The sequence below is a fragment of the Drosophila ficusphila genome, unplaced genomic scaffold (genome assembly GCF_018152265.1).
Source record: "Drosophila ficusphila isolate 14025-0441.05 unplaced genomic scaffold, ASM1815226v1 contig_791, whole genome shotgun sequence".
Classification (NCBI taxonomy): Eukaryota; Metazoa; Arthropoda; class Insecta; order Diptera; family Drosophilidae; genus Drosophila; species Drosophila ficusphila.
The window spans coordinates 19,145,061-19,171,234 of NW_025064737.1; the positions used below are offsets into that span (position 1 = coordinate 19,145,061).

Below are 26,174 nucleotides of genomic sequence, written 5' to 3' on the forward strand. Positions count from 1 at the left end.
TAATTGAATTTCCTCGGCTTCGATGGGATCCCAGCCGTAATTATTGCCAAGAAAATGCGAAGGCTAAGAAGGAGAACAGGGGTAAGAAGTAGAAGGGTTCTATTAACAATTTGAAATTTATTTTTGGTGATTTTTCAGGGCACGAGCTCTGCCTTTTGTTGGTCCGAGAAAGAGAAATATTGAGGCCATTGTCTGAGCATTGTCCTTTTTACCTTTGCCACCTTCGCTTCGGTCCTTGGCCGTCGGTCTTACCTTTCGGCCATTTTGCCTTTGACCACAGAACCTCTTCCTTTTCCAGTTAGCGAATGCTGTGGTTTATGTCCGCTCATCTATTTCATTTCGGGGGGAGTTGGCCAGCAACAACACGAACTGTGTCAAAGGCGTCTGCCTAAATGATTTAATGAGTTTTCTTTATGTCCAGCCATTTGCAGGGGTCAAGATTTCGGTTTCGGGCGATTCGTTTACCAAGAAATCCTTGTCATTTTTTATGCAGCGCATGGCATAATGATCAAAGGCATTTAGCAACAGCTGTTCGCCACTCCCACACACATGTACGCATGGATTAGGCCAAGTGGAACAGAAGTAAGACAGAAGGCTGTCGTCATTCGGTTACGACAAGGAGATGCTCAGTACTTACGAGTATTTCTCTGTAATTGAATTATGTTGCATAACTCCAGGCGCTTCCGGCAAAATGGTGGAGCAAACAGAAATACATATATCGGGGATAAGTGGGCAGAAAAATAGGTATTTAATCAGGAAAATTAACAAGCTGCCAGAGTAACTTGCAAATTTATTTATTTATTTCGATTTGATTGTTGGTACTTCAATGTTGATGTCATGGAAATTCTATATCTCATTGAAACCTCTTAAAAAGGTTTCAGTGTCATAAGACAATGTAATACTCTTTAACAGCATATTTTTGGCGCTTTTTTAGGTGATTTCAATCCCTTGGGATTTTTTATTTATTTATTATTCGCCTAATCCTTCTCCAATACACCTCATGTCCTATAAAAAACGGGTATAAAAGCCCACTGCCATCGTTTTGTCTTTGGGCCACCGGATGGAGTGCGTGCCCGCGATAAATACACATCGCAGATATTGTTTCGGGCAAATCTAACAGAGATTTATCTGCCAAGTGTCACCTAGAGGGAAAATTTATATGCTTCTGGTTTCAGAATCGCGGGACAAGTGATCGTCAAGGCGGCTTCCTGCCAGCCGCATTCGCATCCGCGTCCGCATTGGCATCCGCATCCGCATCCGCAGACGTTCCAAGATGTCTCTACGTGCGTTGCGTCTTCATTTGCATGGGGCAAAGCGAGTGGGTGTTGTGTTCGGTGCGTGGAAAGGGGGGAAAAGAAGGGAAATGGGGGAAAGGGGGCAGAGAATTAGCTGCATGTGCTCGAGATTCCGATTCCCATGGCTGCCAAGGCAACCGAATGCCAGGATATACACAGATATGCATAGATTCCCAGCCAGCCTGCTGCCTGCTGTCTGTTTCCGGCTTAAACGACGCTCTGTCGCTTCAAATTTCATAGTCGCTTGCTCGCTGGATGCCTGAGTTTGTAAGCGTGTGAGTTTGGTCCTGGGCAAATAAATTAACATAATGCTTAAGTACGTGTGACAAGCGACTTCCGGGTTTCATTCTGCGCAAAATTTATGTTGCCTTCGAATTGTCGCACTGGGTTATTGTGTATGTATGTGAGTGCCCCCCTCGCGAATTCCGCCTCCCCGCCTCGCTGGCAATTAAAATCATTGGAGCAATAAAATCGCAAAGCGATGTATAAAAGAAATATAATTGCACGGCGCATGTAATCTCTGCAGGCAATCGATAAATTGCTTCATTGCTCCGCTCAAAGGAATGCGACGTCGTCGTTCCAAAAGGTTTCTCTTCCGGCTGCTCCATAAATATTTATTTATTTTTCTGCCGGGTTTTGGCCCTAAGAACCAATACATCATGCCCGGCCTGACTTTTACCGATAAACTAAACGTCAGTGCACTTCACAGATAGCCAAAAATCCTAATTCTAATTCGGATACCCATTCCCATTCGCATTTCAATTCCCGTTGGCATTTCAAGTGCCAGACAAAACTTCACTCATTACGTATGCGCTCTGCTAGGGATGTTGATAAAATTTATTACGCATGCGGCACGCGTATTTCATCTTGTTTGCTTGTTTGCCGCGTTATTATCGCCCAACGTGGCGTATGATTAACATAAAACGACAGCTCCCACCTGCACTTGGAAAAAGCAAGCAAACGTGAAAAAAGCTTGTAATTCCAAAGAATTCCGTATTGCAAGTTAGAGGTAATAGTCCTCTATTCAATCTATTTTATTAAACAGTTCTTTTATTCCCTTGTTTAATGTTACTATACTCTTTAATGTTAATGTTAATAAAAAGTTAGCTTTTGTTACTATCCCAGTTTTTCCGAGTGTACCATTTCCAACCACCTGCAATGCATTGCCGCCTGATGATGATGCCGATGATGTTGATGACGGCGCCTCTCCAGGGGCGTTGTATCGAAATTCGGCATTTCAACTGATTAACATACTTTTCTGGCGTTTTACCAGGAGTCGACTGCGGTTACGTAACACGCCGCCTTCCAGCTTCCTGTCGCCCGCACTCACGCACTTTATCGCAGCGTTTTTTCGCCCTACGTGCGCGGATGTAATCGCTTTCGAGGACGGCTTTCACCTGAAAGTGATCAGCCCTCCACGCACCAGATACTTTGGCCTCATATTTAACGTTTTAAAGACTGCGACTTGGCCGGTTCGTCGACCATTGTTCTCGACGGGTCCTCGCTGCTGCTGCCGGTTCACGCTCTCAGGTCGAAAAAGAATGGACGGCATGGATGGCATGGCTGGAATGGAATGGAAAGAAAAGGCAAGGAATGGAAAGGACACAAAAGCGGACCCGCCTGGACCTGCCGGCCAATCAAGGACACATTGTGTGCGTGGCTCTGCTGCTGGTCCTCCTCCTTCTTCCTCTAGAATGTGAAATGACAAAAAATCGTTTGTGCGAGAGCGAGCCCGTCGAATAAAAAGTAAAAAATAAGTGGCAGCCAAAGCAAAACGCTTCAATATCAAATTGCAGTGGCGCTGCCACAAAAGAGGATTTCAGCATTGAGGAGCAATAAATATTTAATTGAACTCACTTGGCCGGGCATTCGCCGGTGCAGCAACTGAAAATTGCCGCATTAGAAGCAATTTTCATTTTATTTTAATGCCCCCGCAATTACGACGATTGAACTGGGGCTCTGCGGAATAGATATTTGAATTTCTGCTCTCGACGCGTTTGGAAAGAAAAACATTTTATCGGCTTAATTGCCGGCTAAATGGAAAAGCCAGCATGCGTTCGGCTAAAAAAGGTGGCAGTGCGTCGAGGACTTGTGGATTAATTAACAGGGCTCTAACCGGACTGCTCGATAAACAATTTTGGCTTCGATAAAAGTGAAATGTGCCAGAGTGTGTAGTGCATGTAGTGTGTCAATGGCAATCAATTTGCGCCCAGACAGCTGGCCGAAGAACCTTGCGTCACCAATAAACAAACAAGAGGGTCAGCAAGCCAGAAAACAGAAGGCCAACTCGCTCGCATATAGCCTCGATATGGAAGCCGACTAGGAGAGGATGTGTCCGATGATGGGGTCGTTATTGTGGCTGCTGGCTGCCTGCAGGCCAGGAGGTATTATTACACCATTACGCATGCACTCAAGGCCTTCATTAGCTCGTAGTTTGGCGCTATTTGAAAGGCAATTACGGCTGGAGATGATGATGCCAGGCACTGAGCCCTGAACATTGAGGACTCAGAACGGCTGAGACGCAGCTCGATGACCGGAAACGAGGCACAAAGACCCATGGTGCATTGAGCTGAGCTCTAGTGGCACCACTCACTCACTCACTCATTGGGAGCTCTTGGCCGTCAGTGTTGGCCACTAGGCATTACCTCAAGAGGTTGAAACAAACAAACAAAAGTGAAGTGCAGAGATAACTCCCTTGTTTTATACAATTTGTAAAAGTACAACGGGGGAAAGATAAGTCATTGAGAACTTTTGCTGGGAATATCAAAAAGACGTACCTAGTAATATCAAAAAAAGTACAAAGCTAACCAAGAATTTAGACAGTTTACTGCAAAATGTAATAAAAGTGTTAAAGAAACTAACTATGTATATATATATGTATATTTCACGTAATATTACAATGTATGACATATGATGTTGCCTCTTTTGGAATTTAAAAATCAAACTAAATATTTAAGGAATTTAATTTCCATTTTTTTTTGTTTCTTCTTCTACATCAAAAAGCCAATTCTGGCTTTTAATCAACCAAGTGTTCATCACTCCCGAAGACAATGATGGACCAAGTAAATGAGCCTTCTCGTTGACAGACGAACTCATGTGTCTGCGGTTCAAGCCGTGTGTATACTCGGGTGTGTATATCTGGGGGTGTGCGTGTGACTGAGTGTGTGTGTGTGTGCGAGCGGAAGTCACTTTAGCCAATGTGAATGTGTGTCTGTGTCCCCGTTGACTGTCAACTGGCAGTTACAACGTTGTTTGCCGTTGCCACCGTCTGCCGAAGTCGCAGTGCCGGCAATTCTGCCCATGCGGACCCTCGATAACAAAACCCTTTCGCTGGCCAAGTCTGCAACACGCAAATGCAATTAACACGCCGGCAGACTGAGCGGAAATGGAACGCTGCCACTGCCACAGCCACTGCGAACGAGTCCTGCCCAAAAGCTGACCGTCGCTCAGAACTCTTCATTTTTTGTGCCGGCCAGAACGAGGCAATCCTGCATGGACCGTAAATTAGACATCTGAGTGCCCGAAAGTCAATTAGTTGCAAATTAATTTTTCAATCGCTGCAAATCGGAGTGGTGTGGTATGGTGTCTTCATCCCCAGGCGAAATCAACAAATCGAAGATGCAATTAAGGGCAGGAGGAGTTAAACGCCAGGCGAACAGGTAGACATTCATGGCTTTCACCATTCAACGCACACGATTGCTCTCAAAAGCACGCGCCGTCCAATCGACGGCATTTTTCTTTTCTCTTCGGATTTCTTCTCCTTTTTTATTTTGGTTGGTTCTTAAACGCTTTCTCGCTTTCTTTTGCCAGCTGGCCAAAAAATAATCGCCCAGTCAAGTGTCCTTGCTCCTCGTGTCTGCCATTTTCCATTGCACTTCTTTCGGCTTCATCGGCGAAATCGTTTATTTGCAGTTAAATGTGCACTTCACTCCTCGTTTGCATAGCAATACATATAATGTAGAGGGGCGAAAGTGGAAAATTTACTTCCAGTCGGCGTCGGAGTTTAAGAAATGGCAATATTTGATGGCGGCCCAAATGTTTCCGCTGGCTAATTCATGATGTCTGAAAATGAGAAACAAAGGAGCCATAAATCAGAATCAAAGAAAGGTGAGGATATTGAAGTAGAACATAAAATAGAAGGAGAGTTGCTAACCGAAAAATTTAACTTTTATTCAAGTGTGTATCCAACTAATTTAATACTTCCAACTAGTTAAATATTTTATTTATAAATATTCTTATCAAAAAGGGAAAATTAATATTGACATTCCTTTTTATTATTGCACGAGGAGTGACATATTTTTATGCAAGACCTGTTACCAAAAAAAAAAAACAAAATTGGTTCTGCCCCAAGCAAAAAGGTGTCAGAGAAACATAAGTGGGGGCAGCAGCAACGGAGCAACAGTCCCGACGCCACATATATTATTCATTCATTTAATATTTAAGCTGCATGGTTGTAAATCATACCTGTGGTGCAGGGAGCCCATGGAGCACATGGCCATGTACAGGGGGCTCATTGAGTGCAAAAAGCATTGTCCGGCACATAAACCATGTTGCAAATGACCAGACGTGGGCCCTCCATTAGCCTGCCTGAACCTCGAACCCCGAACCCCAAACCCCGAACCACCTAGACTGCCACTCGAACCAAGCGAAAGCCCAACACCACCCAAAAACACCCGAAACACCCACATACCTCCACGGGCCAGCCATTCTGGCCTTGGTTTTCGTAGGGATTTTTGTAGTCCCTGTGTCTGGGCCCTGTGCCCGGATTCTGTTGTTTGTTCCACTTGACCACCAAAGCATAGTTTTAGGCGCTAAAAGCTAAACACCAAAATTCAAAAAGCAGCTGGTGCAGCTGCACAGGCCCAAAACTCGGGGGCACTTTAGTTTATTTCGTTTGGCGTTGGTGCGTGGGTGTTGCTCTGCCGTCTGTGTACGTAGTTGATCGCATTTCGGCCCACTCACACACCCACACACACACACACACACACACATAACCATACTATACTCTTACAGTCCAGCCATTGGCCATCTTCTTGCCTCAGTTGGCTTTGGCACTAATTGCATGTTTCTGCACTCACCTGCTAACAACCAACGCATTTCCACAGCAAGAAATCCAAGCAAAAAAATCAAAAGAAAAAATAAGTGAAATAATTGTGGAGACTGCAGCAAATGCTAGTGCTTTTCTGCAGAGTTTTCACCACCAAAACAAAAACGAAAAAAAAGTGGAAACAATTTGGCCGGAATTAAGCCATGTCGAATGCCTTTATGATTGATCGACAAGCCAAAAAATCTCTTTATTGAAATTTGCGGTCGTGTCATAATGATTATATTGTACACCGGTGCGGCAGTCGTCGTCCTCTGACAGGAGTCTATACCATTTGCAGGCGACCACAGCGCAATAAACCACTAAATAAATTATGCATGGTTCGGGCAATTGTGTATTGAATTGCCAATGTCCGGCCGAATAGCCCCAATCGCCCCCGATAAGCTGGCCGAATGCAAACAATGCAGTAAAGGTAAACTTGCAAAATTAATTAAAATAATATTTAAATGTTCAATCAAATATTTAAGTGCCTGCCGTGACAGGGCGGTTGGCGAGCGTTCCAAATGAAATTAATAAATAATTGCAAATATTTCTTTCCCCATTCGGTTGGCTGGTTGGTCGCAGGGTTGGTTGACTGGTTGGTGGGTTGGCCAACACACCCGGCAAACACAAATGTCGGAGGCCCAAGACCAGGCAAAACACCCACAGATGGGCCCGTAATGATGGCCTGGTCAAAACACGCCCAGAGGAGTAGATCCCGGGTAATCCCGAGCCTCCATCTGCCAGCTGTCTGTTGGTTTAGCCGTTTTAGCAGCAACAACTGCCAAGGCAATCCGCAGTCAACAGGGCCCGAACAACGCCAGAGCCCAATGTTATTGGTAGGGCCAATTTCTGTTTGTGCCGCAAAGTGCCAAGTGCAATTTGGAGGCTGCTTCCACTTGCAGCCGGCAACTGGCTGGGATCCACAGCTCCAGCGTCAGATCCAGCCCCCAAAAGCCGCATGTGCATCTTGGATGTTGAATGTTATTAATGGCAACTGATAGACGGCACCACTAATGGCCGCCCTGGAAATTTATCTGCGCTGTGGCCGTGTCACCTATACAAATTAGCGGTTAGCCTGTCTAATTTATTCTGTTTAATAAGCGATGCACTCAAGGAGATGGATCTTCACTACACAGGAAAATAAGTTCGATAAATAACGAAAAGGATACATAAAAAAATATGTCATACCCCTCTTCAAAAGGAATAATATTCAATGAAAATAAATCTAATAAGCAACACTCTACATTCTCCTAACTCAAACAATCTTTAAACGACTTAATGTCAACTTAATATTTTAATGAACTTACTCCTTCTAGTAATTAAACAAAAAATGTAGAAAAATTAAAATACTTTTATATGTAGTTAAATTTCAAGCAACCATATTAAATTCAAAAGCTTGTGGGTGGCTTCCGCTAGAAAAACAATTTTTCATTTAACAAAGTTTCGTGAAAAATGTTCATCCGTGGCGCACAGCAACTTTGCACGTCGCAACTGTTTAAATTTAATTTGCCAGACGACTCCGCTGTGCTGGTTGTGTTTGCAGGTCGCCAGAAATCAACATTTTCTCAGGCGACGTGAGCAATCGAAGGTAATGCACTGGCTTTAGTTGGCCAGCGGGAAAAGTGAGCGGGCGAGCACACAACACACGGAAGTAGTTACCATCATGCCAAATATGACAAATGCTGTTGCACATACAGACTTTCGGAAAAAATAAAGGAGAAAGGGACTTTGGAAGGAACTACCCTCGACCGACTGACACGTAAACTGCATAAATATATACGCAGCCGGCGAACGTGCGAGACATGAAGGTAGTTGCAACTGGGGAAGATGGCAATCCAATGCAAAATTTAACAAGAAACAGCCACCCGAAAACCAGAAAGCGAATGAACCTCCAGGGAAACGAGACACAGGCCATTTGGGGTCCTCGAGGATGAAATGCAAGGCACTGAGAAAATAATAAAAGTTATTTCAGATTTGCTCGATATTTTTTGGTGAAAGTAAGTACAGTTGATTTGAAATAAATTTTAAGCCTTAAAGTTTGATAAGCTCTTATTTAAAATTGTTTTCTTATGACGAAACATTGAATTTTTTCCAGTTCAAAAAGCTTACCAAAGTGCAGGAAGAGTGGCAGGGAGTCCCCGAAAATTTCACAAGGGGCAACAGCTGCCGCCTGCAGCAGGAAACAAAGTGGAGCAAAGGAGAAGCTGCGCCACCCTTTTGCGGTTGCCAGCAGACAATGAAAGTAACCGGTGACACCAGAAGCAACAGCAGCAGTTGCAGCCATTTGAAACAAAAGCCACTCGGTTGGGGGTAGAAAATTTTAGCTGATTTGCAAACGCAAAATCCGCTTAAGGTTAAAATATGCAAAGTGTTTGTTCGCCTGTTGGCCGCCCGGCAAGTGAGAATGTGAAATTACATTTTCGGGGCGTGCCGAAGGCCATCACAAACCGTGTTTGTATACTGCAATATTGTGCATTTCCAGTTTGGAAAGCGAAAAGGAAAAAATAACGTAAGCAGATATAGGGCTCAAAAGAGAGTCGAGTGACCGGCGGAAAAGCAAGCGGCTCGAAGATGTAGAAGTAGTCGAAAGTCAATAGCCGGCATTAATGGGTGTGTGTTGCCTTGGCTTTTTAGCCCCAAAGACGAGATGGTGCCAAGTCAACTCGTTTCTCAGCAAGCTGGCTGGCTACGACAAAAGGATATTGCAAATTTACCAAACAACGGAAGCGGAAGTGCAAAACTAGCAGGAAACGCACTCACACTGAAGCAAAATCGATATCTGTTTGTCTCCAGCTACTGGAAAATACACACTCAACGGTGGAAGTAGAACAGGATAAGGGGCTAAAAAAAGGAGGCAGGGCCAGTCCATCCTTGGGTACTTCGATGTATGCAAATACCGCTCGTTACATTTGCATTTGGCCAGCCAGCCAGGCAGTGAACTTACTCTTCTGCTGCTGCTGCTGCTACTGCTGCTGTAAAAGTAGATTTAGATAAATTCACTTTCACAATTGACACTATAAACAGATTGCGGTCCAAATTGCTGGCCACAGGAAGAGCATTAGGTGGAAGTTCGAGCAAAAAGCCAAAGCAGGCCCCACTCGTAATTGAAATTGTGCAGCCGGCAAATGGATACGGATATCTTGCCAATTCAATGGGCCACAATCGCAATCACGGCCAGACTTGGCCGTAATTACCAGCCACATGCCATGCATAATTATCAATTTACATTTGATTGCATTTGTTTATTGGCACAAATAATTATTTGCATGCAATAATAATTGCAACGACTGCAGGCGATGCAGTTGCTGTTTGTGGCTTGTTTGCCTTTGTCGAGGTAAGTTAATTGTAAATTAGCGCGTCCAGGTCAGAGATTTTACCGGTAGGAGCAGAAGTTTGGGAGCAGTGCTAGTTAGGTTCCTGCTGGTCCTTTGCCCATTTATCAGCGGGGGATTTGCAGGACGAGCGCTCATTACCACGCACTTTCGCCTAACTGCACACGCACCATAAAATCCAGCTACGTATGCAGCAATTTTCGAGGCGCCACCACCCTAAGCGAACTCCCTCTGAAAGTCGTGAAAGATTTATGGCAATGTCAGGGGGTCTGGCTGAAATTTAATCAAAGGGCGAACAACCCTTTCGTGGGATACAGAAATCAAATTTCGAAATTTGCAAACTGCGTCTGGGCGAAAACTTTCATATCCAGTAGGGAAAAGTTCGGTGGAAGGAGTTGAGAGCCGTAATGGAAATGGCCGAAAATTGCGGGGATCACATTCCTCAGCCAGGAATGCGGACCACTCACTCCAGGAGCATGTCCTTCAAGTACAACACTTACAGTCATGTGGATACAGACGAGGTGAAAATATTAATACACAAAATTCGAATAAGAAAATTAAAATAAATTCCCCACCTTGAATAAATCGTTATTTCCAATAAAAAACTAGTGGTGTTTGACGATATGATTTAAAGGAAATAATGCCAATATATCTCTATCTAAAGCTCTAATTTTATTCTCAGTTGTATATATTTTCCGCAGAATGAAACAGATTCTATGCAGAGTATGAGTGCGTGTGCAGCCGGGTAAATTTCATCTTGGAGCAGCCACATAAAAACGTCGAAAACATGGCAAACATTAACGGAAAAACAATTTTCATAAATCTAGAATTATTACCCGGGAACGGAGCACACCAAACCGAACAACAAAAAGGAAGGAGCTCCGGGAGAATGCGGAAGTGCGCTGTGTGTCCATTGAGGCAACAAATTTGCAAAAAAAATAAAATTCCACCGAGCATATGGGTGATGGAGGTTCGCAAATACCCTGCCTTTTGGGCAAAAACCCTTGTGTTGAACGAAAAGTGACCCCCAGTTGAACCCTCGCGAAAAGTTTCTTGGCAAAACATATTTGCAAACATACGATGGACCGAATATTATTCCATATTTTACGCCTATTTCGGGGGGTTGTTTTTTGCGATGCGGTGATAAGGAGGCCAGAATGGGAGTGCTTATGTAATTGCGAAGCGTTTGGCAAACAAGCCGCCGCCATAAATCACATAATTCACGCTCCACGGACAAGAGTCCCTTTACATTGTCTTTTTTTCCTATTTAGCTCTGCGTTCTAATTCGATTTTTGCAATCGCTTTGAAGTCCACTCAAATTTCAATAATTCTCCTCTTCCATCGACATGCTAACGCAAACAAATTATAGTAAGAGGAGTGAAGTAGGAGAGTGCTAAAAAAAATATAAAAAAATGCAAAAGAAAAAGAAAAGGAATAAAAGCGAACTGAAGACATCAACTGTCGCTGCGAAATCTGTTATTAAGCCATTTATAGTTAGGGCAAACAAAGCGAACGACACTTGAATGCTCGAGTGCTTATAGACACACTTTTCAATGGCTTATCAAAATCTTAAGCTGACGACAATGGCAGCCCGGCGACAAAGGAAAACCCTCGCTCGCTCACATGCGAGACAATTTATAAAATTAAAAGTCTTGGGAGGCAGGCAAGTGAAAGAAATGCAATGCGGCACCGAAAGGGGGGAAAGGCGAAACGCGCCGAGAAGAAAGACAGTTCCTCGACCGATTTCCCGGCTTTTCCGCTCAACCGATTGGAAAGCCCTTACTCTGCAGCGGTTCGATAAAAGCGAGTGGGTGAAACCGAAAGTTTCCCCACTGCATTTGGCATATGCCTCCTGCATCCTGCCAATGACGAAAGGGAAGTCTGTGTGTGTCAAGTGGTCATGACAAATCCGCCAAATACGAAACGCGGTTTCGCCATTTGCATATGCAAAGCATCGCAGATTTTACACATTGAAAAAAAAAGTTAGTGCTTATTATTTCTAAGCCATTTGGTAAAACCATATTTGAGATATTGGATGATATATATTAAATGAATTCCTTGTGTTCTCACTTTTAAATGTCCTTTATTATTCAAGATTAAAAGCAGACCAAATTGATTTTAATAGTATCAACTTATATAATAATTTGTCATGAATTCAATTGCTTACAAACCCCTTTAATTATTTTCTGTGCATGTGCAAAGTATGGTGCAAAGAACTAGATTAATTTTGCGCGCATTTAAGTAGGCTATACCGCCATTCCATCAACCACTTTCCACTTTCCCCGTTTTCATTTTCACTCATTCAGGTTGTGACACATGACAAATCACAAACGCAAGCAGTTTACAATTGATGTTAAATCAAAGCAATAAACACGAGGTGTGTGTGTGTGTGGCAGGAAAGGGGATGGGGCAAGGGGCAAGGGGCGAGGGGGAGGGGTTTTTACTTATTTGTTACCCACACTCAAAGAGCAGAAACGTGACAATTTCTGTCATTCCGCCTGGGGGCGTATCCGTTTCCGTTTGACTTTCACTGCACTGCCATTGCGGCTGTTTTTTGTTTAACTTAATTTTTGGCAGCGCCCAAATGCTCCACTGGCTTTGGCGCCACCTTTGTTTATGCTCTGATTGTTGTTTATGTGAGCGGCAACACACACACACACACACAACCACACACATACAGACTCGCAATATGCAAATGCCAGGATGCCATGATGCTAGAATGCCACGATGCCAGGACACCCGAATGCCAGAATGCCAGGCCAACGAAACGGACAAAAGGATTGAGCTTCGGGTTGACAGCCGTTTGACAAAAGGAAAGCCTAAACTTTTGGCCCGGCTTAAGTGCCACGGCGAGCATTATTCACCTGGTTGGCCACGTTCCCTTCGCCCTTCCCCTTCTCCTTTCTCGTCACCTGGGAATTTCCATGGGCCTACGTGAGCAAAGTGGAGCAGCACGGACTTTTTCCACGGCAAGTGTCAGGCTTTAATCAAGTGTCAAACACCATGTCTAAATTAACATTCGGGACATGGCCTAGGAATCAATCCGTTTGTCAATCAGCATTTACAAAAATCACGCTCGTGCAACGATATTTTTATGGATAACACAATCAGCTACATATTGCCATTTGAATTTTGTTATAGTGATACTTAAATAACACACAAATGCCACAATTAATATATAATTAATATGCATTTAATAATTAACATTCTTTAATAACATACTAATTTGATTTTGGAAAATTAAATACACAATTTGTAAAATCAAAAATAATTCACATTCCCGACCAGTTTGGCAAAATACAATAAAAACTGAAATAAATTTTTTTAACATTTGTTTACGTACCAACATATTTATTGTAAACATTTGATGCATATTGAATGAAACAAGACAATGAATATTTTCACTATTGAAATATGTTATACATTTAATGGATGCCAGCTTTATTATATTTTTAACAATTGAATAATTTCAGAATTACTTTTCCTCATGCATTATGTTGTGTCTGTATTTATTATTGTCTTATTAAAAACGAAATGAAAACTGTGCTCATACAACAACCTAATTGATTACAAATTATTTTTATTTGATGTTATTCTATATTCATAAAACAATTTCATATTAATTTCAGGAAAGAAATTCTTTTCACACATCTCGGCCTGCTTTTATTAGCCAAATGCAGAACTTGAGGACCCATTGAAACTTTTGCGAACCAGAAAGAGCCCTCGAAAACGAAACTTGCCGAGAAGAGTGCTCCACAGTCGCACCCTGGACAAGAATCGTAAGTTGGGGGCAACTTTTTCAGATATTCCGAGCACCTCGGCACAATGGCTGGGCTGACCGCCCATAAATGCATAGAAATCCAGTGCAGAAATTAGAGGAAATCCACAAATCGAAGCAAAGTTTTTCCCCTTCACCGCACCGCCCAGTTTATTGTTCGCAAATTTCCCTGGGGCCTTATAAAGTCCAAGCACCATGCACCATCGCCACCAGAATTTCCGTAGTGCAAACATTTGCGCTGCTGATTACTTTTAATGCTTTCCATCGAGTGTGTGTGGTCCGAAGGGAAAGCGGAAAATCAGCAAGAGGCCTGGCAACATCAATCAGTTTGAGTTTGGCTGCGACTATAAAAAAAAGAAAGAAAATTGACCTAAATTCTGAGCAAACCTAAATCGTTTTCACCGCACCACTAGCTAAATTCTGAGTTCTATCATTCCTGGTTTTCTTTGGCTTATGATAGTTTGAAAAATCACAAAAAAAAAGAAAAGATGACTAGCTTCTGGCCGCTAATTTATTTGTGGGCTCGCTCCACTTCTGGAATTTTCTCGCACTTCTCGAGTGACAAGAAGAAGGAAAACTTGGCAAGCGGACAACTTATTTGGCCATGGTCTTTAGTTTTAAACGCGACCTCCGAACATAAAAAAGTCTAAACATTCCAAATTACCACATGGTCCAAGTAGTTCTCATCGGGCTTCTTTCCGGGATCATACTATCCGGCAGTATGAAAACCGACTGAGAATGTGTAGCGTGTAACGAAGGTATTCTGTGGTGAGTTCTAGGATCTGTCCTTGCGGGTGCACACTATAGGGTCCGGCTCTCGCTCGTCTGCTTTGGGGGTGGAGGTCTTGCTTAGACAAATCCGCACACTAGCTACATATTATTATTTTTAAGACCAGAATTGAGTGTGCTGACGAAAATAAATGCGAGATATCAAAATCAGAAGAGAAATAGATAAAATTCAAAAAAAACAAGAGATAGAAAAGATCGAGAAAAGTTAGAATCAGCGATGCCACAGATGTTGTCGTGGTCGCGAAATGCCCACCCTACCTATGATCACCATCCTTCAGAGCTAAACTCCGGTGACCCCTAATACCCTACGATTGTGGAAGCATCAGCCGAGTTAAAAAAACGTGAACTACTCGAAATTCATTTCAAATACAATTTAATTAATAGTTATACAAGAATTCATTATTGTTATTTGCTAACAGGTAGATACTACAAATTTTATATAAATATAATAAATGATATACAGGCGATAAAAATACTATTTAGATACTTAAATATTTAAATGATGTTATCCTCATAAATTAAAGTAGTTATAATGTTCGTATATATTTAAAAAGATAAGAAATAAGAAAAATATAGGGTATTCAGATATCGTACTTCACCAATAAAAAATATTACTCTGGTATAACAATAGATATTTAAATTTCATTGCTTTAATTTATTTTTTTTATTTCACTAAATCATCTTCATTCTGTTTGATATCTTTTTGTTTAATTTAATTTAGTTTAGTGAGGCTATCGGTTCAGGGTTCTTTTAAATTCACAGTTTCATTCAAGTAGATTGTTAAAAATTATTTCATAGAGTATTTCGCAATAAGATATAAATAGAATAGATATAAATGCAATAATGAGAATAATAAACTCACAGCTTATACGTTGTTCCAGCGGCGAAAGATCGATCTCCCGGGCAGGTGGCTGTAAAGGGTGAAATTGGGGCTCGAAAACACAAAACTATTCTATAAAAATCTTTTAACTTGGAACCCTTTTAGGCCTACATATTTTACTGAGAAGCGACTGTGATATCTTCACTTAACCACATTTTTAAATTTAATATTCACTATTGTTTCTTATCAGAAGTTGCTATTTTCAAATTATATTTAAATTTACAAAAAAAAAATAAATATTTAATTTATCGCTTTTAAGTCATAGTTGAGCGAATTTTCCAAAACAAAATCGATGCGTAAATAACTCCACTCGTGAAAAATTAAGTTTTAAATTTAATTTAATTTAAATATTACGTTTTAGACTGAATCATTCAGACTTTAGAAAATATCACTTAAACTTGATTTTTACGGCATGTTGCTATCTTTGATTCATTAAATTTTCTTCACTTTGGCACGTTTCAAAACTTTCAAATTTTTAATTATAATATTTCACTTTAAAAAAAATCGCAGTAGCGGCTTAAAAGAAATTCCAGGTTATACATTCCCTTTTGTGTCCATATTTGGCTATACTAAATCTGCTGCTGCTGCTGCCGTGGGTAGAGAGGGTTAAACATCTCTCCAAATCACTTCTTTAATGCTGCATTCTTGAATTTAATTCCAGTTGAAACTCCTTATTTTTCCTTTAATTCCGATTCTTATTCCTTAATTTTCCTTATCCGATTTAATTTGGGGCACGATATACAATCATGCCCCCCACTGTCTTGAAGGGGTGCTCCCACGGATGCCAATATTGATGGCCACGTGAGAAATATATATATCATATATATCTAAAGAAAATCTGGGGTTAGAATTGATAAAAAATCTACTTCCACCACTTACATCGCAATAGTTTTCCAAAATTAATCACAAAAATATTATTCAGCTAGGCTCGCTGCACTTATTCCTCTTATTATTTTCCACGATTTCAATATATAATATTTTTAAATAAAAACTTTGTTGGAGTAATGCAAAAGGCACGTCTGCTTATATCGGATGTCAGTCAGAAAAGAACCTTACCAAATATAGGTAGTGTTAGGCTAGGGTATGGTCGGAAGTTCGCCACAGATGATAACACCAGATGTCTAAGACGAGCTTCCCACTGCATCTCTGTTACAGCTGATTTAGCAAACATATGTGTAATTAGCTAAGACACTAAGCCGAGCTTAGATATATTTTAAAGCATGCTTCTAGGCCGAACTAAACTATCTGGTCGCTACAGGCGCCGTTACAAAACCCCCTGCCACAATCAGACTAGGGTATTTTATTCTAGATACCCTAGGCTGATACCGCCTGGAGTGACGTCATTGGCGAATGTCTTTGGCGTGATAATTACCCAACAGTCGCCCTTGCAAATCTTCAAGCTCGTAGTAATTATTACCTATCTTTCTTTTGATACGGGCTTTTACGAAGGAAGGTCCAAATTTGGCGTTGTAGCCTGTTTGAAAGCAACTCTGCTTGAAGTTACGTCGAAATACTTCCTGTCCTACCACAAAAGATACTTCTCTTGAACGTAAGTTGTATCTCTTTTCGTTACGATCGTGAACTTTCTGCATCTGTTTACCAGCTTCTTCGCGAATTATCTGGAAAGAATCCTGTCTATTAAACAATAGCGAGCGGTCGTCTAGCATATTCAATTTTCTTAACAAAGCGTAAGTTGATCCTGAAGTAACCATATGCTGACCAAAAGCCATATAGTATGGTGTGGTACCTATACTAGAATGAAACGAAGATCGTAAAGCACAACAAATCTTGTTCAAATACTCATCCCAGTCTTTTTGATCAGGACGCAAGTACGCTCTAATAGCTGAGATGACAGAACGATTTACGCGCTCAGAAGCGTTGGCCTGAGGCGAGTGAACAGCTGTTAGCGTGTGTGAGATTTCGTACTGCTTCATAAGTTTCTGAAACGCTACCGAACGGAATTGTGATCCGTTGTCTGATACGACAGTTTCTGGAACTCCGAATGTCATAAATAGTTCTCCTTCAAGATACTTTATTACGACATCAGCATTTATCTTTCTAACAGGTTTTAAAAATACAAATTTAGAGAAATGATCGAGGACAATGAAAATGCCTATGTTTCCACTTCTCGATCGAGGGTAAGGACCAAGAAAATCAATGAAAATTCGTTGGAAAAGCCTAAAAGTTATTGGTGCTTTTCCTAAAGTCGGTCTGAGAACTTGATTTGGTGATTTGGTTGTTTTACATGTCTCACAAGCATTGATATGTGCTTTGATGTCAGGCACAAGACGAGGCCAAAAATAATATCTTCTAACACGCTCGATAGTCTTATGGATGCCACCATGGGAGGCCAAAGGACTGTTATGTGCTTGGAAGAGGACTTCAGGTATCAATTCTGTCGGTATCCATAACTTCCAGGCATATTCATCGTGAACCTTTTCACCTGTCAAATGTTCTGCTTTTCTGTAAACATAGCCGTCTTCTGTTTTTAAGTCAGGGAAATTTACTTTATTTGCCGAAACTTTTGCTACCAAATCTTGATACGCAGCAGATTTAAAGTGCTCTGAATTTAAATCAACCAGCAACCCTTCACGAAAATCTAATGCTGCTACTTCATCTTCGTTAACGCGAGACAAGGAGTCGGGAACGATGTTTAAAGAACCTTTTCGATGCTCAATCTTAAATCGAAATCTTTGAAGAGATAATGCCCACCGAGCTAAACGAGAACTAAGGTCATGATTGGACATGAGCCACTTGAGCGATGCGTGATCGGTGATGATGGTAAATTCGTGTCCTTCCACGTATGCTCTAAAATTCTTCAGGGCTACTATAGCTGCTAAGCACTCCTGTTCGGTTACGGTATAGTTTCTCTGCGCACGATTTAGTTTCTTCGAAATAAAAGCTATCGGACGTTCGTCTCCCTCTTGAGATAATTGTACCAAGACGGCACCGACACCAGTCTTGCTAGCATCACAATGGATGGCGAACGGCTTAGAAAAATCCGGGCTACTCAATACCGGAGCTTCACTAAGACGACTCTTCAGCGCTTCGAATGCCTTCAGTGCTTCAGGAGTCAAACAGAATTTACGTTTTGTTGTCATCAAGTCGGTTAAGGGAGAAGCAAGAGAGGCAAAATTTGGTACAAATTTGCGATACCAGCCGCATAATCCCATAAAACTCCTTAAACCTCGTAAAGTTTTAGGAACAGGAAATTCGGTAATTGCTTTGACCTTATCAGGATCTGTTCGGATTCCGCCATCGCCAACAATATGGCCAAGATAACGCACCCGTTGCATACAGAAATGACTTTTGCCAATATTGATTGTCAATCCTGCACGCTTGATGTGAAATGCGATCTCTCTGAGAACGTCAAGATGACTGTTAAAGTTGGAGGAAACCACAAGAAGATCGTCTAAATAAACGAATACTTCGTTTCTTAGATGCGCTGGAACGACTTTGTCCATTAAGCGAGACATAGTACTTGTGGCATTGCATAGGCCAAAAGGCATTACCTTAAATTGGTAAAGAGGCCTACCGGGGACTGTAAACGCAGTCTTGTCTCGAGAATTAATTTCTAAAGGCACCTGCCAATAAGCATCTTTCAAGTCCAAGCTTGAAATATATTCCGCCTTAGGCAAACGACTCAAAATTCCGCTGATTTGAGGAAGCGGATATGCGTCTTTCTCTGTAAAGCTATTGACTTTTCGACAATCTAAACAAATTCTAACTTTACCAGGTTTGGTAACCATCACTATAGGGGAAGACCAAGCGCTTTCCGATTCTTCAATTACGCCCATTTGCAACATCCTGTCAATTTCGGCGTACATACTCTTCTCAACAGCTGGCGACACTGGAAAATGGCGCTGTTTAATCGGCTTCGCTCCACCCACATCTATTGCATGAGTTATTAAATTCGTTTTTCCAAGTCCTTCCTGCGTGAATGACGGGAAACAATTGATGACATTGCCAAGCTTTGCTTTTTCCTCAGCAGACAAGTCGTGTTGATCAACTTCGACCTTGCTGCTAGCTTCGATAGTAGTTTCTAACTCTGATATATTAAGGTTTTTGGGGAGAAGATCATATAGTCTCCAAAAATCTATACCTAAATAAAGATCATGTTTCAAAGACGGTACTAGGTAAATATTTAAAGGTTTTCTCTTGTCTCCATATTCTACGTCAATTTCCATTCTTCCTACTACTTTCTGAGGTCGTCCATCTGCTGTTTTGGCTTTAATGTTTAATGGCTTGTATTCGGTATCATTCGCCATAACTTCTTTAGCTAGATCTCCTCCAATACAACTTATTGAGGCCCCTGAGTCCAGCAAACCAAAAACAGTACGGTCTAATAAGCGAATCGGCAGAAATGGTCGTGGATCTCTTGATCCCGTAGGGAGAGAACAAATATATTTCAACCCGAGCCTACAGCTTTTAACATTCTGCCAAAACCTTTTAATTCTTTCGGCGCTGCGAGACTTACGGATTTCTAAGAGATGTTCAGAAAACACAGTAGGAGTTAAAATCTGAGGTAACTTTTTAAGTTTACAATGCAGTAGAGAGCCGACATTGCTTTTTGATACGTCCGGGGAAGTTGGTGATGCGACTAATGGTGCATTCACATCTGATCGGTCATAGTTGATTGGTGACGAGAGGCATTCAAAGTCTTCGGTTTGAACTGCGACTTCGAACTGCCGGGCTTTAAGTTTTTTGAGCACTTAACGCAGTTTGGCTTATAGGTGTTAGCGGTTCCGCAACCGTAACAAAATACGCGCTTCTCTGATAAGCAATCTTGGTATCTGTGCCCTTCTTTGCGGCAATTCCAGCATACCAAGGAAAATGCGTCCACCTCTAATTCACTTTCGGATTCGGACCCATTCTGAGAATCTGGCTCTTGAATAAGCTCTGAGACTTCTCGTCTAAACGGTGTGTTTTTACTGTATCCGTGAGAGCGTTTGACATCGTCTAGAAAAGCTTCGCGTCGACGACAAGTTTCTCTCAACTCAGATACTGAAGAAATGTCAACATTCAACAATTCATGGCGTATTTCGGGTCTCAAATTGTTTTTGAGAATTCGGACAAGTTTTCTCGGCGACCATGGTACTTCTAACTGATCGACTAATACGTTTACACTATCGTAAAAACTATCAAAAGATTCATTGGGCTTTTGTTTTCTGTTTCTGATTAACTCTTCTACATCAATATCGTCCCTTTTTTGACGAAATTGCAATCGCAAGGCAGAACATAATCTATCCCAACGTACTTCGGTTACCGATTTATGGTAACGCCAATAAAATTCGTTGGCTTTGCCCTCGAATAAGACGCTAGCATTTCTGCAAAGCACTGAGAAGTTGCCTTCAAGTGTCTGATGCGTCAGCGCTTCGACTCTGTAAATAAAATTGTCTATCGATACACCTGATCCGGAATATTTTATCTTCCATCCATTCAGGATATGCACGACCTTGTCGGGTCTATTTAAGAGATCAGAAGGGATACTTCTATGAGAACTTGGAGAACCTAAGTTAGGCGCGACAAAATTTGTGTTTTGGATATGTTCATTGCCAGAAATTGGTCGGTCTAAGGGTGGTGGAGTAGCTGACCTATCTCTGTCATTCGCATTGGAGCTAGATGGAGGGGAGATTAATCTCTGAATACTGTCACTCACTGAAGTTTGTATTAACTCAGTCATTTTCTCTGACAACACTGTGAGCAGTCTTCGCTCCATTGAGAGTAACGTCATTGCATTAGCAACATTAGCTGGATCTACATCCCTACTGCTACTACTATGAGCGCCTCCTGACGTACCAGGGACGTTTTCAGATATATTTCTATCATCAATACTTTCTGTGCCACGACTTTTAGATTGGGATCGCGTTTGTAAACCTTTACTCTCGGCTACTGGCCTGCAAGAAATTCTGCATACTGGACAGCTTTCACTTTTCTTCAAATGTGCCTCAATACATTTCTTGTGAAATTCGTGATGGCATACAGTTTCAAATAAATCGGTTGCTGCCTTAATATCTGCTTTACATAACGGACAGACTGGCTTTGCACCTCCTTGCGATGCTTTTCCCGGAGAACGGTCTAATCCCATTTTGAAAATTTATAAAAATATAACAAAAGCAAAAAAAACAAAATGTTGTATCCTTAATTTCCAACGATTTAAACAACAGCTCAAAACCAAAATAATTTAAAACCAAAATGTTGTATCATTAATACCAAATGATTTCAACAACAGCTCAAAAAAGAAATAAAAAGATAAAAAAAAAAATGTTGTATCATTAATATCAAATGATTTCAACAACAATCGGTAACTCTCACGATATAAACTGTGGTTATAATAATAAAGATAAAGCTTTAACTCTAGCTTGATGTCCACAACTCGTAGGATAAAAATTTTATTTACTACTAACATTTCTCAGGAAAGAAGAAAAGAATACAGATGAAGTGAATTTCTTGCCTTTCTTACTACAAGAAAATTCAATAAGGGAAGTAATTAGGCTTTAATAAATATGAAACGGATAAGTTATTCTTAAAAAAAAAAGTTCTTATGTTCCAGTCTCAACTCACATAAGTCTAATTCCTCTAAGAAAAAATTATAAATAATTCTTTCTAAAAGTCAACCGTGGATAGGGCACTTCAGTAAAACAATGCCTCTATTTTCCGAAACGCCTAAGCTTGAAGAAAGCATTTATTTAAGTAAGTGTGAATATTGTAGTGATTTGGTAAACCAGCAAGGGCCAGAAGATCAATCGCAATTTGATACTCTCTGTATTTTCCTCAGACTAAGTTTTCCTTATCATCACATACAAAAGGAAGGAAAATTCTTACACGGACTTTTAATTAAGGCCAGACGGAAACTAATGTTCACTTGCTCTGTTATCCATAATAAATAAAAATCAACATAAGAGATTTTGATCAGAAGTTAAAGTTGAAATAAATGAAAGAAAGAAAAGAGATTGAATTTATCTATCGGTGAGTCTTAATGAGGTAATACTGTACTCACTAAGGCCCCACACGTTGGGCGCCACCTTACTTAATAATAATAATAATAATAATAATGATATTATAACTGTAGCGTGTAACGAAGGTATTCTGTGGTGAGTTCTAGGATCTGTCCTTGCGGGTGCACACTATAGGGTCCGGCTCTCGCTCGTCTGCTTTGGGGGTGGAGGTCTTGCTTAGACAAATCCGCACACTAGCTACATATTATTATTTTTAAGACCAGAATTGAGTGTGCTGACGAAAATAAATGCGAGATATCAAAATCAGAAGAGAAATAGATAAAATTCAAAAAAAACAAGAGATAGAAAGGATCGAGAAAAGTTAGAATCAGCGATGCCACAGATGTTGTCGTGGTCGCGAAATGCCCACCCTACCTATGATCACCATCCTTCAGAGCTAAACTCCGGTGACCCCTAATACCCTACGATTGTGGAAGCATCAGCCGAGTTAAAAAAAACGTGAACTACTCGAAATTCATTTCAAATACAATTTAATTAATAGTTATACAAGAATTCATTATTGTTATTTGCTAACAGGTAGATACTACAAATTTTATATAAATATAATAAATGATATACAGGCGATAAAAATACTATTTAGATACTTAAATATTTAAATGATGTTATCCTCATAAATTAAAGTAGTTATAATGTTCGTATATATTTAAAAAGATAAGAAATAAGAAAAATATAGGGTATTCAGATATCGTACTTCACCAATAAAAAATATTACTCTGGTATAACAATAGATATTTAAATTTCATTGCTTTAATTTATTTTTTTATTTCACTAAATCATCTTCATTCTGTTTGATATCTTTTTGTTTAATTTAATTTAGTTTAGTGAGGCTATCGGTTCAGGGTTCTTTTAAATTCACAGTTTCATTCAAGTAGATTGTTAAAAATTATTTCATAGAGTATTTCGCAATAAGATATAAATAGAATAGATATAAATGCAATAATGAGAATAATAAACTCACAGCTTATACGTTGTTCCAGCGGCGAAAGATCGATCTCCCGGGCAGGTGGCTGTAAAGGGTGAAATTGGGGCTCGAAAACACAAAACTATTCTATAAAAATCTTTTAACTTGGAACCCTTTTAGGCCTACATATTTTACTGAGAAGCGACTGTGATATCTTCACTTAACCACATTTTTAAATTTAATATTCACTATTGTTTCTTATCAGAAGTTGCTATTTTCAAATTATATTTAAATTTACAAAAAAAAAATAAATATTTAATTTATCGCTTTTAAGTCATAGTTGAGCGAATTTTCCAAAACAAAATCGATGCGTAAATAACTCCACTCGTGAAAAATTAAGTTTTAAATTTAATTTAATTTAAATATTACGTTTTAGACTGAATCATTCAGACTTTAGAAAATATCACTTAAACTTGATTTTTACGGCATGTTGCTATCTTTGATTCATTAAATTTTCTTCACTTTGGCACGTTTCAAAACTTTCAAATTTTTAATTATAATATTTCACTTTAAAAAAAATCGCAGTAGCGGCTTAAAAGAAATTCCAGGTTATACATTCCCTTTTGTGTCCATATTTGGCTATACTAAATCTGCTGCTGCTGCTGCCGTGGGTAGAGAGGGTTAAACATCTCTCCAAATCACTTCTTTAATGCTGCATTCTTGAATTTAATTCCAGTTGAAACTCCTTATTTTTCCTTTAATTCCGATTCTTATTCCTTAATTTTCCTTATCCGATTTAATTTGGGGCACGATATACAATCATGCCCCCCACTGTCTTGAAGGGGTGCTCCCACGGATGCCAATATTGATGGCCACGTGAGAAATATATATATCATATATATCTAAAGAAAATCTGGGGTTAGAATTGATAAAAAATCTACTTCCACCACTTACATCGCAATAGTTTTCCAAAATTAATCACAAAAATATTATTCAGCTAGGCTCGCTGCACTTATTCCTCTTATTATTTTCCACGATTTCAATATATAATATTTTTAAATAAAAACTTTGTTGGAGTAATGCAAAAGGCACGTCTGCTTATATCGGATGTCAGTCAGAAAAGAACCTTACCAAATATAGGTAGTGTTAGGCTAGGGTATGGTCGGAAGTTCGCCACAGATGATAACACCAGATGTCTAAGACGAGCTTCCCACTGCATCTCTGTTACAGCTGATTTAGCAAACATATGTGTAATTAGCTAAGACACTAAGCCGAGCTTAGATATATTTTAAAGCATGCTTCTAGGCCGAACTAAACTATCTGGTCGCTACAGGCGCCGTTACAAATGTACTCGCATCCCCTCAAGATTTTCCGGTACTTTGCCACTATTAAAAAGAAGAATAAGTCCGATAAATGGGAACTATATATGACTCCCTCCGATTTCCTGCGATCAATCCAACCCGGAGTCAAGCAGCCTGAGAATTATGGCCTGGACAAGTACCACATTCTGGACGAGAAGGCGGCCAGCAAATGGCAGCCTTCTGTGAGCCAGGATAGCATATTTTTGAAGTTCGAGGAAAAGGGTTTGCTCACCTACAGCGATTATATGCTACTGAGCATCCTGCTTTGTATTCCGGAGCGGAAAGTTAGGATTGGATTCAAGCTCTTTGATTTAAACGGAGATGGAGACGTTAGTATCCAGGATCTGGAAACTGTCCTAATGACAATCACAAAAGGTGAAGCCTCCCTGGTGAATAGCCATCTAAAAAGATACCTTTTTGGACCGTATCTAAATAAAACTCTGAGTATTAACGAATTTTTGGCGTTCCTACACGAATTACACACAGAAATTCATAAGCTGCAGTTCCAAAATCTGTTGAAGCCGTCTAGGTAAATATAAGTTGACTATTATTATTACCTTCTATTTGATTGACAATTTTCAGATCTGTGATCTCCGAAGTGGACTTTGCCAAAGTGGTTTTGGGATACAGAAACTTTAGCGAGCGACTTGAAACCCTAAAGAGAGTCAAAGAAAAGTTTGGGGAAATGAAACGGGGGATCACCCTCGAGGAGTTCTTGGCCTTCTTTCGTTTTATTCAGGATGTAAACACAATAGATCATGCTCTAACCTTCTATTACTTAACCGGTGCGGATATCTCTCCCGAAACACTTCGGCATATATCGCATGTGGTGTCCGGCGTTAAGTTGTCCGAGCATCTCACGGATGTGATCTTCTGCATCTTTGATCGTAATCGTGACAACATTATCGAAAGAAAGGAATTCAACAATATGAAGCAACACTGGATGCATCCTGTTCCCCTGCGGAGGAATTTAAGGCTCTCTTCCGCGTTTTGTATAATTTGCAAGTGCAGCTGGAATTTACTTCCATCTTGGAATCTTTTTCCATTTAGGAATATACTTCCATCTTGGAGTTTAATACCCACTGAATATACTCACTTCTGGTAAATTCCTTTCAGGATAAACGCTTTTAGTTTACTGACAACATTACAAATAAGAAAATATTACCTAAATTCAATACCTAGTTAAGCTTCATATCCAATTCTGGCTGTAATTGTTTACGAATAAATAATATGTATGGATAAAACAATTTAATAGTACAAGTAATGGTTTGAACGAGGGAGGTGACAAAACAGCATTTGTAAACCACTTTCTTTCAATGTTTAGAGCAAAAACCTCTGAGGGGACGGGGCGGAAAAGAAGCTCGGTTTAGAAAAGCGCAGTCTGTTTGCTCTTGTCTTGAAACGTTTCAACTTCACAAGCCGCCAAGTTGAACGAGTTGAAAAATGAAGCGAGTCTACAGGATGAAATCCATTTTGTTGTCCCGACACTCGAGTTGCGTGCGAGCGATGGGAAAATTCAAATATAAAGCAGATTCTGCCTCCTCGAACCCCTCAACCCGTCGAAACCCAGCAACGTGGCTTACATGACTTTGAACTTTTATCACCTGCTGCCAAACGCTGGCAGCCAAAAAGTGGAGGTGGCAGTGGCAGTGGCGATAGAAGTGGAAGTGGGGCTGCAACCCAGCACTTACCAAAACAATTTTAAATACTTGCGGTAGCACGCACTCGAGGGT

The 26,174-nt window shown here is 40.5% G+C and overlaps 1 protein-coding gene and 2 long non-coding RNA genes across 4 annotated transcripts; 1 reads left to right on the forward strand and 2 right to left on the reverse strand.

Moving 5' to 3' along the window:
• The first annotated feature begins 13,801 nt into the window (after nucleotides 1-13,801).
• LOC108095671 (calcium uptake protein 1 homolog, mitochondrial) lies at nucleotides 13,802-25,688 on the forward strand. Of its 2 annotated transcripts, none has more exons than XM_043208930.1 (3): nucleotides 13,802-14,259; nucleotides 24,414-24,970; nucleotides 25,024-25,688. In XM_043208930.1, exons 2-3 carry the CDS (start codon nucleotides 24,426-24,428, stop codon nucleotides 25,544-25,546), a joined length of 1,068 nt encoding a protein of 355 aa, XP_043064865.1. In that variant the 5' UTR covers nucleotides 13,802-14,259; nucleotides 24,414-24,425; the 3' UTR covers nucleotides 25,547-25,688. The 2 variants fall into 2 exon arrangements, with proteins under 2 accessions (XP_043064865.1, XP_043064866.1); XM_043208931.1 differs by lacking the exon at nucleotides 13,802-14,259 and adding an exon at nucleotides 22,228-22,254.
• Nucleotides 14,930-16,431, reverse strand: LOC122320724. Its single transcript, XR_006245783.1, has 2 exons — nucleotides 16,040-16,431; nucleotides 14,930-15,987 (listed from the first exon to the last, which is right to left on the reverse strand). It is a non-coding gene; the product is annotated as an uncharacterized LOC122320724 (long non-coding RNA).
• On the reverse strand, nucleotides 22,898-24,420 carry LOC122320723. The gene is made up of 2 exons (XR_006245782.1): nucleotides 24,035-24,420; nucleotides 22,898-23,982 (listed from the first exon to the last, which is right to left on the reverse strand). It is a non-coding gene; the product is annotated as an uncharacterized LOC122320723 (long non-coding RNA).
• Nucleotides 25,689-26,174: the final 486 nt, after the last annotated feature.